General features: G+C 53.7%; 5 protein-coding genes across 5 annotated transcripts; 3 read left to right on the top strand and 2 right to left on the bottom strand.

Moving 5' to 3' along the window:
• Positions 1-461: 461 nt before the first annotated feature.
• On the top strand, positions 462-1,202 carry MYCGRDRAFT_26468 (uncharacterized protein; the record flags this gene model as incomplete). Its single annotated transcript, XM_003857572.1, has 1 exon — positions 462-1,202. A coding segment is annotated over one exon (741 nt), but the record flags the coding sequence as incomplete, so codon positions are not given.
• A 2,612-nt stretch (positions 1,203-3,814) lies between these two features.
• IDP1 (NADP-dependent isocitrate dehydrogenase) lies at positions 3,815-5,386 on the bottom strand (the record flags this gene model as incomplete). The annotated part of the gene is made up of 2 exons (XM_003855989.1): positions 3,815-4,233; positions 4,286-5,386. The coding sequence occupies 2 exons, from the start codon at positions 5,253-5,255 to the stop codon at positions 3,815-3,817; spliced, it is 1,389 nt and encodes a 462-aa protein (XP_003856037.1).
• Positions 5,387-8,434: 3,048 nt separating this feature from the next.
• MYCGRDRAFT_65348 (uncharacterized protein) lies at positions 8,435-9,622 on the top strand (the record flags this gene model as incomplete). Its single annotated transcript, XM_003857573.1, has 4 exons — positions 8,435-8,479; positions 8,536-9,112; positions 9,168-9,222; positions 9,282-9,622. 4 exons carry the CDS (start codon positions 8,435-8,437, stop codon positions 9,325-9,327), a joined length of 723 nt encoding a protein of 240 aa, XP_003857621.1.
• Positions 9,623-13,037: 3,415 nt separating this feature from the next.
• On the bottom strand, positions 13,038-14,144 carry MYCGRDRAFT_34023 (uncharacterized protein; the record flags this gene model as incomplete). The annotated part of the gene is made up of 1 exon (XM_003855988.1): positions 13,038-14,144. The coding sequence occupies one exon, from the start codon at positions 14,142-14,144 to the stop codon at positions 13,038-13,040; it is 1,107 nt and encodes a 368-aa protein (XP_003856036.1).
• A 615-nt stretch (positions 14,145-14,759) lies between these two features.
• On the top strand, positions 14,760-15,386 carry MYCGRDRAFT_33380 (uncharacterized protein; the record flags this gene model as incomplete). The annotated part of the gene is made up of 1 exon (XM_003857574.1): positions 14,760-15,386. One exon carries the CDS (start codon positions 14,760-14,762, stop codon positions 15,384-15,386), a length of 627 nt encoding a protein of 208 aa, XP_003857622.1.
• Between the last annotated feature and the right edge of the window lie 682 nt (positions 15,387-16,068).

Genomic DNA, 16,068 nt, shown 5'->3' with positions numbered 1-16,068 from the left:
CACACTTCACCTCTTCAAGGGGGAAGAGATCCTCTTAAATCGACCAAATCTTCGACATGGTTCCAGGCTACAAATTCGCCCAGATCTGTCGTCATCATCAAGGTATACACCGACTGTCAACAATGAGATATCGGATCCGTTGTCTCAATGTCGTCGCCAGCGAACAAGTGACACTTTAGCTTTCCCGCCTCCGAACTCCGGCGTTGACTTTTTTGTGTAGCCTCGACTTACCATACACTGTCATACTCGACTTCACTTACTGTATACTGCCATCCATGCCGGGGATCGCACTCGTCGTATTTCAATGAGTCACTCCACACAAGAGAAACTGATGTACAACGCCCGCCCATAGTCTGAGAGAATTCTCATTCCTCTTCATACCTCCACATGAACCAACCACCATGAGCGGCCACTTCCCTGGCGTTGCCGGTCAGGACAGTGGAGAAGAACAGGAGCCATACGTCTACACCAGCATCCGCTATGACACGCGGCTCGTGTCCTGCGACAAGAACACAGAGGCATCCTGCAACAAACCCTGTCCTTTCTACATGCTCGAGCACCACTGGACTCGACTACAAGTCGCCAAATGGAGTACCTTCTTCTTCGCGGACGACAGACCGCGACCCAACTCCGGTGGTCCGGCGGTACTTTTCCAAGCTCTCATGACAGCAGTCAGACAATGGCACGAGAAGCATCCCGGCGAGAACCCTGAGGCACTACGGATCAAAATTCGCTCGTATGTGGGAGGCAAAATGCGAACGGAAATCTATCATCCATTGAAAAGTGTGCCGCTCAGTACTCTATTCCCAACGACTTTCAATGTACCACTGGACCAACGAAAGACCGAATGGACGATGGTGCTGGACACGGAACCCACGGAGCCAGCCGAGTCGACCATGTTCAAGACCAACGATCGAGCTTTCTATGGACGTGCACGAATAGATGCTGGAATCATGAATTTCATCCAACCGCGAGAGGTCCTGCTTTACACGCCAGAAAATACGGTGCTGGATGGATCTATCTGTACGCCGTATTTCTATCGCAACGGCAGGTGGGTAACGCCGGAGTCATCGGCTGGAGGTTTGCAGGGCACGACTCGTCGTTGGGCGCTCGAGAAGGGTCTTTGCGTGGAAGAAAGCGTTCCGATTGATACTCTACGGCACGGCGAGATCGTATGGGTCAGCAATGCAGTGCGAGGGTATTTCTGGTGCTATTTTGTGGATCGGAAAAGGCTCACAATTCCTGGAGCCAAGCAGTGATGCGATCATGCTCTTTCAGGACACAGACTCTACCTCCATCGGTCCGCTCAAACAACAACACGTAACTCGGACTCTAGTACCTTGGATCGTACAGTGTTTGTCGTAGAGCATCTCTCTTCTAGTCGCTGCTTTCGGTTCTGCGTAGACGTCCACCCGCTTCGATTGTTCTTCCCTTCTCTCGCGCAGGCTGCACACTCCACGCCACCCGGAGTCCGACACATACGGTGCAATTTGAGCGGGACCACGGAGGTAGCACTGCATCAGCGTGGGCTGGGATTGCTCAAGCATTGTCTCATGTTGTTGCATCGATTCTATGCATTATTGAGCTGGCGTTCCGACCAATTCAGTACCAAGATCAGACTCCTTTCGAACCAAATCCGACTCATCGACAATCCATGCTACTCCTCCTCCGACAAGTGCCTCGCATGGCTTCGGACGTTCGAACCGCACCTTCGCATCGAACAGCTGAAGCTCGGGTAACTCTTCCCGGCGTGCAAGACTTCGTCACCGTCTGCTTCCTTCTTTGATCGGGCATTGGACGCTCGACGACCGTATGACTGGACCCAACTTCGACCATCATCGATGAGCTCCTTTCGGCAGTACCAGACTCCGAACATGCGAGCAGGCTCCAGGCCTGATCATGCTCAGCTAGATGCTTTTTGAAGATCCGTACAAATGGTGCTTCCAAAAGATTCGTGGTCTCCGAGTAGTCGGTCTCGAAGAAGTGCTGCTGTCTTCTCGACGCTTTGTAGAGTCGCGTGACGAGGGCAAGGTCACCTTCGCCTCTTGACGAGGTATGAGTCTGATGATCTTGGTTCGATTTCATCAACTCGTCTGCAACAGCCTCGGATCTACGCTTTTCTCGATCGTAGCACCGACCCCTTGCTGTGCTCTTCTGGATGGCCTATCAGTCTTGCCTCTATATCAAGCACTTTTCGCCAAGCTTACTCGTTGTTGAGAGTCGTGTACGCGGAGATTGTTCGTGGACAGAGCAGCGATCTTCGGTACTGTTCTTTGCGTCCTCTGCGGAGGCATGACTGCTACGATTCTGACGAATGTTCCGGGAGGAGTTGAAGGAATGGCTATTACCTAGACATCATCCGATCCGAGATGTAAGAAAGACATGTATCCGGACTGGCCAGTACAGTCATCATGGAGGGACCTGATGGCGCTGTCTCGAAACACGATCCGAGTCCAAGAATTGACCTCAAGCCAACGATCGTCCATCGATGTCAATCGAATGACCCAGGAAGTCAGCAGCCCAAATGTCCGTCGACTGCTCTGGACGCATTGGTCAAATCCTCCCACGAGCAGGGCGCACGAGCACCAATGCTCGAAACAATTCTGCTACTAGATTTTCGATACAATGAGCTACGTACGTTTCCTCGACAGGGAACTGCACACCTCCGCCACGTTCCAAATCTTGATCTCGTCTTGAATTCCTCCTTTACGCCTCACATTTCGATTGCTGATTCACCAAATTGGGACATTCTGGAAGCCAGGAAAAGCCAGGAAAAAGCCGCTCAAGCCTTGGGCGTTGTGATTTGTGGCGCATGAGAGCAGATGATGTACGCCCGTTACTGTTCGTGATCTGAGTGGGGAAGCCGCATCGTGGCGTCGTCTGTTGGAGCCCGACGATGACCGATGCCATGTTATCAACAGGCGTCTGAGCTGTCCAGTGGAGGTTTGACCGTGCGAAAGCCGCTTATGCTGGCGAGATGACTGTCTTTGAGAGTGCGATGCTCGCGATCTCCTACACACGGCCCCTGTCCCTGCGCTGCAGCTCGGGGGCACGATCTTAGCTCCACGTGCTCGAGCACCCAATTCGGAGATTCTCTCAGGGTACCACATTCTGGGATCCACGAACGACGCAAGATCGCGGCAGATCAGTACCACCACCCGAGGAGAAATGCCAGCCCAACCCCAGGAATAACATCCGACCGTTCGGGTCACCAGAAGAATTCTCCGAACAAGCCCAGGTCTCAGCCACTTGACTTTCCAGATGCCGGCTTTCCTTGGGTCATCATCAGTCGTCTCACATCGCTCCACGACCAATGTCTCAGGCTTTCAGCCATCAACGATATTCTCGGCTCGAGCTCCGAACGGCGCTCATGGGATCAAAATGAGGCCTGAACTCGGTACCTCGCAGCTCGTACACGCCGCGATGCTCGTGCAATGCATGGCCGTCTGTCTTGAGGTCGTGCACTCATTTCTGCGATGCCCTTGTGATTGGTCAGCCTTTCTTGGGTGGGCTGACAAGTTAGAAGGAACGAGCCTTGCTACTATTCGTAGTCTTCAGCCGTTTCAGTTCGATCGAAGGAATCTTCGTTTTGGAATGAATTTGTCAGCGATGTATCATTGGGCATGCATGAAAGGACCCAAGATTCGTGGTCGTGGTCAGCTCTGGGTCTCGAAGAACTGTCCTCCCAGTGCGGTCGAGTTGACAAGTTGTAGTGTCAATGCAACGAATAAAAGTCGTCGCCCAAGCAGGTATCTATAAGGATGTATGCTAGTAAATGGTATCATCAGATCCAAGTGTGAAGGACCTCAATCCTCTACAACTTGCTAGACAGCACCGCTCTCATGCGCTTCTCGACCGCTTCCAAGTACTCATCAGTCGTGACGTAGTCGTTCTTCTTCCCACAGCTGATGGCCAAATCCTTGGTCATAATTCCTTGCTGGTCGACAACGTGGATGCAAGCCTCCTCCAAGCTCTCGGCGAACTTGACCAATTCGGGTGTATCATCGAGCTCACCGCGCTTGGCGAGACCACGAGTCCAGGCGAAGATGGATGCGATGGGATTCGTGGAGGTCGGGTTGCCCTTCTGGTGCTCGCGGTAGTGGCGGGTGACGGTGCCGTGGGCGGCTTCGGCTTCGAAGGTCTTGCCGTCGGGAGTCACGAGCACGGAGGTCATGAGGCCGAGGGAGCCGAAGCCTTGGGCGACGATGTCGGATTGGACGTCTCCGTCGTAGTCTGTGCATTGTTAATGAAAGTCGTCATTCGATACGAAGAAGTATAAACTCACTCTTCATGGCGATGAGCATGCCACCCTCGTTCTTGATCATTTGCGCGACCATATCGTCGATGAGACGGTGCTCATACCACAGACCCTTAGACTCAAACTCCTTGCGGTAATCCTTCTCGTAGATGTCCTGGAAGATGTCCTTGAACTGACCATCATACTTCTTCAGGATGGTGTTCTTGGTGGTCATGTACATTGGGTAGTTGAGAGACAGAGCGTGCTTGAAAGAAGCGTGGGCGAATCCTGAGATGCTCTCGGTGGTGTTGTACATGGTCATGGCAACACCGCCTTGAGTCTTATCGGTGAACTGGAAGACCTCAATCTTCTCCGGCTGACCACCCTCCGGCGTGAAGACCATCTCCAGCTTGCCCGGGCCCTTGATGACTTGGTCCTTTGCCCGGTACTGGTCACCGAAAGCGTGACGGCCGATGACAATAGGCTTTTGCCAGCCTTGTACAAGTCTAGGTATCCGTGGAATGACGATTGGCTCTCTGAAAACTGTGCCGCCGAGCTGATTCCTGATGGTGCCGTTGGGCGACAACCACATCTTCTTGAGCTTGAACTCCTCCACACGAGCCTCATCGGGTGTGATTGTGGCACACTTGACACCAACGCTGTACTTTTGAATGGCCGTCGCGGCGTCGATCGTGATCTGATCGTTGGTCTCGTCCCGCTTCTCCAGGCCGAGATCGTAGTACTTGAGGTCGATATCGAGGTATGGGTAGATGAACTTGTCCTTGATGTTCTTCCAGATTATGCGGGTCATCTCGTCGCCATCGAGCTCGACAACGGGGTTCTTGACCTTGATCTTGGGGATCTGTTTGGAAGCCATGGTGCGGCGCTGGACGAGTTTGGCGGCGATGGGTCGAGGAAATGTGCGAGTGGCAGTGGTGAGGATCGGAGTGGTGAAGGTGGTGGTTGTGGTGGTAGAGGATCGTAGAGCGTTCGTGGCAAAAGTACGCAAAGACGACATGTTGCAAAGTAAAATCACCTCAAGATCCCGCAATGAGCCGCTGAGCTGTGGATGGTCGAGATGGTTGCGATCCGGTAGTCTGCAGGAGCGGATTACCCGAGGCAGCTCGTGTGAGTCGTCGCTGAGGGGGAGCTGGAGCGGCGGGATGAGCTGGAAAAGAGAGAGAGAGCACGAGCTGGAATTGCTCCGGGAGTCCGATGTCGCTTGGGTGGGTGCTGTGGTGGAGCCGAGTGGAGGGAAATCGTGGGGGAAGAGAGATGCCCTGCCTTAATTCCCGGCTGATGTGATGTGACCTCTTCTCTTCTCAAGACACAACAATACCGATATACGAGAGCAGAGATACAGGACCAGGACGACTTACGGTTGGGGGAAGAAGAGTATACTTATGGCTTCTCCTCCACTTGGCACCGGCAGTGCTGCGTTGCTCGACGATGAACATCTCCGCACGAATCCTCCCAGGAGTATCGATGAACGACAATGACCTCGGGTCATCTTCAGTCTGGTCGTGTGATCAGTGCTGATGAAGAGAGGCACGCAGAGGTGTGGTCGATATAAGCTCATGCTACTCTTGGTCAACAGTTTGAGACGTGCTGAGAGTCATGCATGACACGATCAATGAACGTCTGGATGTTTCAAGAAACCCTGTCGGCAAGTCCCCGAGGCGCTTCCAATATATGAGACATGCTCACGCCTCCGGCTTCACTGCAACGGCCTCTGTGATCGCTATCGTGGAGGAGACAATGCCACATGTCTTGCAAGCGAGAGTCTCCCGGCCTGGAGTGTCTTGATGCCTTGGAACTCAAACCTTGTCTCAATGGGCATCGGAGAAGACATGCGGTAAGATGTCTCCAATCTTGCTATTCAGCTCTTCGCCTTCATTGAAAAGCGCACCAAAATCCTTCAATCCTCCGCATCCTGCCTCAGATTCCACTACCACGAAGATACCCGCACCTCAAGCATCAAATCCGACCAAGATCAGCATGCCTGCCTTATCCCCATTCGACCAAGTCCACTACTGGACATCCTTGACTCCAATTCTGTTGCCTCTACTTCTGCTCACGCTCGCCTTCGTTCATGACATCGCACACGAAGTCACGAACTCCATCGCCAAAGTCCTCAAGCGTCCCATGCCCAGAAGCATACACTATTGCGCACATGGACTGAACGCGCTGGCCTGTATGCTCTGCATGGTCTGGCATCTCGACGCCGCTGTCTTCTGGTTCAAGAAGCGTCCATCTCGGCTTTCTTTATACTATGTACACGTTATGATGAAGACATGCGTCAATCTGGTTGGTACGATTGGGTGCGCACTGATTGCGAGCCTTGTCATATTTTTGCTTGGAGGAGGACCATGTAAGTTTATCCAGCACGCTAGCCCACGATCTTCGAAGTCAGTCCAAGTGACAAGAGTCAAAGCAGTCGTTGCAGAGTCGGACGCTGAAGAGCAGAACCGTGCACGCACGATTTTTCCAAGACAGGACAGCCCCAGATCAGAGCAGCCCGTCAACGAACCTCTACCTCCCTTCACCACCCCTGCAGACCCAACCCCCGAACAATTCCGCACCGCAATCTCCGGCGAAGGCATCACGGCCGAAGCCCTCGTCGCCCTTCACCAGGACTACGCCACTCGGCACCCACTCCGATTCGCCCTCCTAGCCCTCCGCGAAGGTCAATACTCGGACCCGCCTCCTTATGTGCGAGCCAAGTTCGTGTCCAGGAGGCTCTCCACGCGCTCCCGCGTCGATCAGGAGTTGGTGGATGGCTTCTTCATCGAGGATGTCATCAATGCTGCCAAAAAGGCTTCAGGTGCTCTGCCGGATGGCTATTTGAAGTTGCTGTGTGATGAGAGGGCTTGTCAGAGGTGTGGGAGGAGGGCGTCGCTTGGAGAGACTTATTGAGTTAGTGTGACACATCAAAGAGCCATTGTACAGGTAGAGTCATCCGACAGCTTGTTGCACTTTGTTCCAATCTACTACCACCAGGACTGAAGGTGGAGGGGATTCGGGTGGAGTTGATGAAGTTAGTAGGGAATGTGGATCAGGTCAGGAAGTGCATGATGGCGGTGTAGAAGCCGAGATATTTGGACGGCTTTCTGACCATACGAGACGCGAGATCGAAGGAGCTGACGACATTGATGTTCGCAAGCTGGCCTTCGATGGTCAAATGAGCGCAAAGAAAGTGTTGACTTCATCGAGGCCTGTCGAGCATTCAGTAGTCTTATGCATATGCGAGTGTAACATCACAGCAAACCTAACGAAATGTGTCTCTGAGCTCTCACAACGATGCGCCGCCAGATCTTTCGCCAGACATCGATGCGCGAATTGGACCCCACTAGAGGTGGTTCGACGAACCGCCTCTGCCTCCGTTTGTACTCTCTGCGACAATACGGAAAAGTGCAGTCATGGACTTTCGACGACAATACGATGAAAGTGTCGACGCGCCTGTCCTCTTACCATAGTACTTGCTGTCCATCCATCGTACGAACCATCTCTCCATCCACTCGACAAGCAGTACCAAGCGAACAAGATCCATATCAGCATGACCACCGCCAGCATCACGAAAGAGACGGCGACGCCGGCAGCCGCGTGTCCGTGTAAGCATCGCTATCCCCACGAGAACTTCTTGGGCCGTTCAGAGCCACACCTGCACGTGGACTGTAGCCGTCTTCAACCCGAAGCATCAATTCCGACGCTCTCCAAATACTCCACACCGACCATGGTATCAAAGGGAAGGTCGACTGGAGGATTCCGCCGTCACTTCCTGGGAGACCAATTCTACTACGGTCCTCGGAGACGATTCAAGTGTAGGAGTTTCGCGGATCGGATCCGTGCATTAGCCGCACTGATGGAGGAGAAAGAGGTCATCGCCCGTCGACGTGAGCTTCTTGCACTGCAGAGATGGTGATCCCACAAAGGTTCAGACGAGCTGAGCATATCGCGGGCATGTTGTTGTGTGGAAGAAGAAGTGCGGTTCCGAAGCGCCGAAGCTAAGAGCGCCTTTCATCCCTGCGCCTTATTCATTCGGTCATCGGTGATCGGCACAGCCGCAATTGCATGTGCAACGCGCGGACTTCAAGATCAACCTCTTGGACCTCACCATTGTCCTTACAACTCCTGTTACAACATCGAAGATCCCAGTACCTGCAAGGAAACCAAACAATCATGGGTTCAGCAGAGGAAATGCATGCGGCCATGGTCAACCGGTCCATCCGCACCATCAAAGCCGTAAGGCTCCACGATCGCCGCTTCAACTTGCTTCTACCAGGACTAACTCTCTCCAGGAACTCGAATACCTTTGCGATGCCTCCGTGATCAGCCCTCAGACCCTCAGCGAACTTCTCAGCAAAGTCCCAGCACAAACAGCGCTCCATGCGCCAATCTCAGTAGGCGCTGTACCCTCCGCCGTCAACGGGCCCGTATCCCACGCGCCAACGCCGGTGCCGAATGCTTCAATGAACAACTTGTCGCTCAACAACCACAATCAGCCTCAGGCCAACTCGAACGGCTACTACGACGAGAAGGCGCAGCACGAACAAGCTCCTCCCGCATACAATGCTCCTCCACCAGTCGCCAATTACCCACCTCTCGCACAAGCCACAGCTCTATACCCGTACAACTCAACCGATGCTGGAGATCTCGAACTACAACCGAACGATCACATAACCGTAACGGAATACATGAATGCGGAATGGTGGAAGGGTCGGTCCAGCCGCACTGGACAGGAAGGTATCTTCCCGCGCAGCTACGTCAAGGTCGTGGAAGAGAAGGCAGCGGCGTCGAGCACTACCAACAACTACGGTAACATGCCGTTGGAGATCAGCGGACAGGGTAACGGCGAGGGCAAAGTGCCAGGCAAAGGTAAGCCGTGGTTTTGTTGAGCTGTGACAAGAGTGGCATGCTGACATTTTCACAGCTGAGCAACAAGGCAAGAAGTTCGGCAAGAAGTTGGGTAACGCGGCGATCTTTGGGTAAGCTTATTCTGGATAGTATAAAGTCTTTCGCTCGTTGATACTAACCTCTGCTGCAGTGCTGGTGCCACAATTGGTGGCAATATTGTCAACTCGATCTTCTAAGGACCTCACCGGCTGTGTGCACATGTGTACGAAACGCAGCCGCGGTTGACGTACAACTTCTCGGGATATTTCGAGTTAGACTTCATGAGTTCCACTGGATAGCACGGCGTTGGCGTTGCCACTGAGAATTTCCACGAGAGCATTGATCTTATCATGCGTTCAACCCGAATCGACAGTATAATGACATCCATGTTACCACGTTGAAAGTGTGCTCCTGTCAGCTCCAGGCGAAGAGTACGTACCTAGGAGAAAGGAGTGATTGAGCATGGCTAGTAGAACTACGGATTTGGATGCATGGCTTGTTTTTCGTCGGGAGTACCTATGTGTTGATGAAGGAAGATCACTCCTTGCTGTTCGGTTGCTGTTGTGACTGATCACCAGTCTCCGCAATCGTCAGTTCATGTGTCTCTATCTACCGAGTCATTTGCTCGATCTATAAGCCATTGAGTATAAGGTATCGTGAGAATGCCCGGTCGAATGCCGGATATTTTCTGCCGGAGGCAAGTCCGACACCCTCTGGAATTTCAAGGTTGTCCAGGGCAGGCCCCCTCCGGACCTCACCACACCACGACAGAAAGCATCAGCTCGTCCGGAGATGCCTTCTGGTGGAGACATACACAACGACTACCGCTGCGACGAATGTGGCAAGACATTTGGCAGGTCCGAGCACCTCAGGAGACATGCGCTCATCCACTCCGAATCGCGGCAATTTCGCTGCTCCGCAGAAGGCTGCCACAAAGAGTTCTTTCGCAGAGACGCTCTGAAGCGACATGAAATCACGCATCAAGCTGCACCAAGTCTTCTTCAACGTGGTGTTAGAGCATGCTGGAACTGCCAGAAATCAAAGTCCAGGTGCTCGGGCGAGGCGGACTGCACTCGGTGCCGTTCCCGACAGATTCCATGTTCATATCCGAGCACCAACGGTGGCACGACCGCAGCCGAGTCTGTCGTTGACATCGACGACAACGGTAGCACTTTTCACATGCAGGACATCAGCCCAGTGGTCGTTCCACAACCCGTCGTATCCCGGCATGAGTCCGCACCGGGGCAGGACTTGGCCGTACCGCCGCTGCTAGACTTCAACATGTGGAACGGTAATGCTCTGTCATCTTCGAATTGGCTGATGATGCATGATCCCAACCTTACAGCTTCCGGCTACCAACAAGGCTTTTCTGCTCCATCTTCGTCTAGCGGACCCGTTTTCCAGTCGGGAGGCCCTCCACGATCGCAGTCCGCCCTCGGGAATCGGCTGATTGGGACAAGCGAATCTCCTGCCAGCTTTGCGATATCGCAGCAATCGATGCCGGGAACGGAATCTCCGGCATATGACGAGAGTTGCAGCAGCGTAGGAGAGTACTACGTCGATGGAGAGCCCGCCAGGCTTCCCCGTGTCAAACGGAGAAAGATCGCAACCGCACCGGTTGCACCGGACAGAAAGCGCGTGGAGATTGCAGGATCCTGGCATCCGTTCAGCCTCAGGATCAATGATCCAACGGATGATCCGAAGGACCATGCTTGGACCATAAGCGCAGACGCGTGGGCAGAAATCAACGAAAGTTATCTGACGCTATGCATCGATCCTCGCCACGCTGCATGGATAGCCTATGAGCCGGTCGCACTACCATCTCGACAGGCCTTTGGACGCCTCTTATACCTGTATTACCAGCATTTCGATCAAATACTACCATTCTGGCATAGAGCATTCTGCCACGTGGCCGAGCAACGGCCGATCCTCACCCTGACAATGGCGGCTATCGGCAGTCATTACCTCCAGGAAGCACATCAATCGCCGTTGACCAACTCGATGCACGAATTTGCTCGTCGATGGCTGCTGTTCCTCCATGAAAATATACCAGAAGGCAGGGAGCGATCAGTTCACGTCGCGGGTGCGCATCTTCTCCACCTCGTTGGAATGGCTTACTGTGGTGATGAGTCCTCACGCCTGCGCGCCCGAGATTCACGCCACGAGCTCCTTGAGATCTTTGCGCTTTGCCGCCGACGAACAGGGTTGGTGCTTCCGCTACCGCCACTGGCGGCTCAGACCAGAGACGAAGAGACAGAGTGGCGAGAATGGGTCATCGAGGAGGGCAACAAGCGTCTTGCGTATAGTGCATGGTTCGTGGATGGCATGCTCGCAGCTCACTTCAGCACACCTATCAACTTGTCTCTACGAGACGCATGCTTGCCTCTTCCATGCGAGGAGAAGCTATGGTACGCTTCAACCCGTCAAGAATGGAGAGCACTACACGACAGCCAAAGGACCTACCCGACCTTGACCGAGGCGATGCAAGAGCTCTATGTCGAGAAACGCGTGGCAAAGGACCGCGGCGAGTTTGCCAGAATCCTCACTGTTCACGGTCTCCATCATCGCATGTGGGACGTTGAACGGTACTATTCCGATCCACTCTCCCACTGGGAACCCACCGCGAGTCGACAGTCCACCACAAACTTGCCCAAAAGTCCCATCTGGCTGCCTGCCATCCCAGCCTACACCAAATGGCAGAATTCCGCGTGCGACGCCCTGGACGTTCTTCACTGGCAAGCGAACGCCACGATCGGCCAGAACAGTGGCCTCGAACACCCGACTGTACTCCACCTTCACATGGCCAGAGTCTTTCTGCTCGTACCACTCGACGACATCACCAGGCTCGCGAGAAGCATTGCAAGTGGCAAGAGCCCGAACAGCGACGCAAGCATCGCCACGAAAAACCTTGTTCAAAGATGGGCCGTGCAGCACCAGTACAAAGCTCGATTGGCTGTTCTTCACGCCGGTTCGAGCTTTTGGCACGTACGGCGCTACGCCATTGACGCTTTCTACGAGGCACCCACCATCGCCCTTTGCGCACTCGTGTTGTGGGCATTCGGGACTTTCGGTCAACATCGATCGGCTGCCGTCCAGGAGGGCCAGACCGCCACAGCGCAGAATACCGGGGAGGACGATGCACCCTGCGAAATCATCCTGATCGACCGACCGACCGACGACGAACTCGTGCAGCAATTCATCCACAGCGGCGACACGATGCGTGTGCATATGACGGGTGTTGATGATCTGTATGGTCCTGGAGGGCCCGAGGCTGCGTTGGCTCAGGGCATCAAGGTGCTTGGTGACTTGAGGTGTTGGGGTACGAGTGCATCGTGGCTGAAGTTGCTGCAAGGCTTACTGGATGCTTCAAGGAGAGGAATTCAGAGGTGACGTTGGTTGTATTGATAGATACGAATAACGATGATATGCAACTGGCATGACCGAACATCTTGCTGTACTGGGAAGGCCAACGAGTCCGACACCTTGCAACCCGAACATGTAACGGACGATACATATACGGCTACGTTGTTCGAACGCCTCGAGAGCGGTACATTCAAGCTTCCCGATATCCTCACTGACCGTGCAGCTAAGCGTGCAGGCAGCTTAGCAGCACGGTCGAACGAGCGTAAGGGTGACTTTCCAGGACGGCCAAATCGGCGTACATGTAGGCGCAGAGGTGACCGTGTAGGTAACTTAGTGGTCCGACTCGATATCTTGCAGGTGAGCGTAAAGGGACCATACCAAGACGACCACACAGTCGTCTCTACGAGCGCACTGATGACTTAACAAAGCGCCCAGATGAACAGAAATCCCGCCAAAATTTCCGACTGTTTGCACAACTTTCACAGCACAAATTTCACTCGCTTGGCTGGGACTGTGCACCTTCAGAGAGGGGAGGAATGACACTCTACAGTCTACTGGATCGTACCGCAGAATGATCGCTAGCAAGCGTATCACACAACCAGCGCTCAGCTTCCGTCCGCATCAAAGCCGAGAACTCATGCCCAGATTGCGGATCTTGGATGTCTTCCAGCTCGATGCCCTGGTCTTTGAACCAGCCAGATTCCTTATCGATAGCTTTCTTCAGCCACGTCAAGAACATCTCTCCTTGCTTGTAAGGCACGAGCTTGTCTTTACCTCCGCTAAGACATAAGACCTTCTTGCCGGCCAGCGTCCGCTCGATGATAGGTCGTAGACGTTTGACTTCCGAGTCTGAAGGCGGACTGAGATGGTCATCTGGAGAGTACACGTCCAATTCGCCGAGAAGAATGCCGGCTGGGTCGTGCTGTTCTATGGAAGCAATGAGGGGTTGTGGAAAGTCCTGCGATCCGAGAAAGTCAAGACCTGGAGGATCTGTGGTCAACGTAGACTGGAGTTTACTGCGTATTGCTCGGTCGGTCATGAGGCTCGTATAATCGGGGCATCCAATCACGACTAGACCGGCGCTTATTCGAGGCTCGGTCATGAGAGCTACCCAAGTAGCGTGGCCTCCTAGACTGACACCACCACAAATGTGATCGTTGATCTTGAAGCCCAAGTACATCGGCAACTTCGTCATTAAAGACGAAAGATCCTGTACGGTGCCAACATAGCAATTGAACATATCTGGGCCATGGGTTCGATTGCCTTGTTTCCACGACAGGTTGTTCAGGTTGTCAATCATCCTACTGCCGTGATTTCGTTGATCGAAGCAGACGCATATCAGACTCTTCTGTCCAGCTTTCTTCTTCGAGTTCCAAGCTTTGAGCATGGCCGCTGCTGTGTACGCCATGCTGTCTTGTGTATCACCTCGTCCATGAAGCAGCCATAGGCATGTGATTTCCTCCGGTCGTTGTGGTAGCTCTTCCAATCCCAGGACTGTTACGAGTATACCGGCGATGTTGTAGCGTTTCCATGACACTGGTTTGACTCCTGCGAAGGCTTTGTGTGTTTGGGGTAGCGGCGACTCGAATGGCGATCGTGTTGAATCGATTCGTAGGGCATGAGACCAGGTGAACGTGCTGCCGCCCGCCATGATGCCTAGGTGTGGACTTGCTACTATTGAGATTGAATCGATGTCGTGCGGAGAGGTCTGTTTGTGTCAGGTCTACGAGTTAGAAGCAGTCCAGGATTAATGAAGCAATGTGTACGAGTGTAATAAGGTATATGTCTCGTCGTCAACATGGAAGGATGTCCTGCCTCGGCCCGGAAGCTCGAAGCCTTCCAAGTTGGCAGCCGGGCAAGCTTGAACAGCAACGATCTCGATTGCCAGCCTTGCATATTGGTCGTTCATCTGGAAACACCTGCTTGAGGAGTGTGTACCATATTGGCAAGCTCGTGAACGGTACCAGGAGCTCGGCAGCATGTCTGGTATCTTGATAGAAGTTCGTTCACAGCCGGCAAGCAGGCAATACCTTGAACGCTTTGTCAGCACTGTGGTCTGTCTGCCCCTGTCCCATCGATTGGCTTGGCTCTGGAGAGACTTCAGGTCGTCGAAAGCTTAGGCTCCTTCACGATCTCCACTGTCCGTGAACCACACGTCCTTCTGTAAACATGGCGCGGTCGCGGCAGTCCGGCACGAGCAGCACGTTGCTGTGCTCGGTCTGCTCTCGCAGGACCCGTAGACAGCCACCCTGAGGAGGGCCGGACTATGGGAATTATCATCTTCAAGACCGAGCTGTCGCCCTTCTCCACGGCGACTGGTATCATTGGTCTGATCAGCTTCGTGTTCACGCTTGGGACCTTCTTGAAAGTCGTCTGGGTAAACTTGGGGGTCATGGGCCAGGCACCACGGGAGGTCCACAGCTATCTGGCCAATCTCCGGACCGAGCTGCTTGAAGGGAGGGCAAACATCCGGGCCATGCGAAAGCAGAGCAAGAAGCATACCCGAGCAATGCGAAAAGAGCAGAGCGGGGAGACATCCATTGGAATCGAACTGAATGACGTCTCGCTGAAGACCATGGCGGATACTGTGAGACATCTCATGAAGCGTTGCAGAGCCTTGGAGCAATCGTTTCTCGAGCCTGGAGAGGATGGCATTGACGGATTGTCGAAGCATAGGAGCAGAAGGGGTGGATCTGTCTCGCCGTACGACCATGCAGCGTATGCCAGAGCGCCATCGGGCAGGAGATTGACGCAGGATCAGGGGAGGCGAGATGACGAAGAAGAGGATGACGCGTATTGGGCGCAACGGATACATACCGTGAATTCGACTTGGGTAGAAGACTTGTCCGGTTGCGTCGAAAGGCGGAAGCACAGCAGCTCTTTGAGACGCTGAGTCGGGTCCAGATCCGGCGCATCGCGAGGCAGGTCGGTGGTATGAGCTTGGCAATCCACGAGTATGGGCAGAGCATACATCATCAGGAGGATATGCTGCGAAGAATGGACGAGAGGATACCGAATGCATCTCTGGGCGGCCGCGGCGTGCTTGCTTAAACGCGACTACCGCTCGCCGTCTGCCAGCTCGGCAATGTCCGAAAGCGCGGGAAGGTATATGTTCGGACAAAGCCGTCCAAATTCCGTCCACGAGAGCAATCCGTGGACAGGGGGTCCAATGAGAGCAATCCATGGACCGACGCGCTCGACCAGTGAATGGTCGATTTGAAACATTGACGTTTCCAAAGAAACCCTCGGGGAGGTTTCACCGTGGAGGTTTCACTGCCTCTTTGAGGTAGATATTTTGTTCTTTTGCCAAAATCCGGAATTCGAATGCAGGTCTTAAGATCACTCTTTCACAGCTGCGCTCCAAGTCTTTCTTTTTGGAGGGAGTCGAGGGACTCCTGGCAGCTGCAGCGCTTTCGCATTCGAAAACGAAGAGCGTCTCAATGAGAGCACGACAACGGCAGAAGTGATGGCAGGTACACCTCCTGATACAGTCCTAAGGTAGGACATGGACGCTTTCTACGCCAGTACACCCACATATACACCGACGATCGCACTGCCAGTACATTGACAGTACG

Source organism: Zymoseptoria tritici, chromosome 1 (assembly GCF_000219625.1).
Source record: "Zymoseptoria tritici IPO323 chromosome 1, whole genome shotgun sequence".
Classification (NCBI taxonomy): domain Eukaryota; kingdom Fungi; phylum Ascomycota; class Dothideomycetes; order Mycosphaerellales; family Mycosphaerellaceae; genus Zymoseptoria; species Zymoseptoria tritici.
This window is presented reverse-complemented; position numbering and strand designations above follow the sequence as displayed.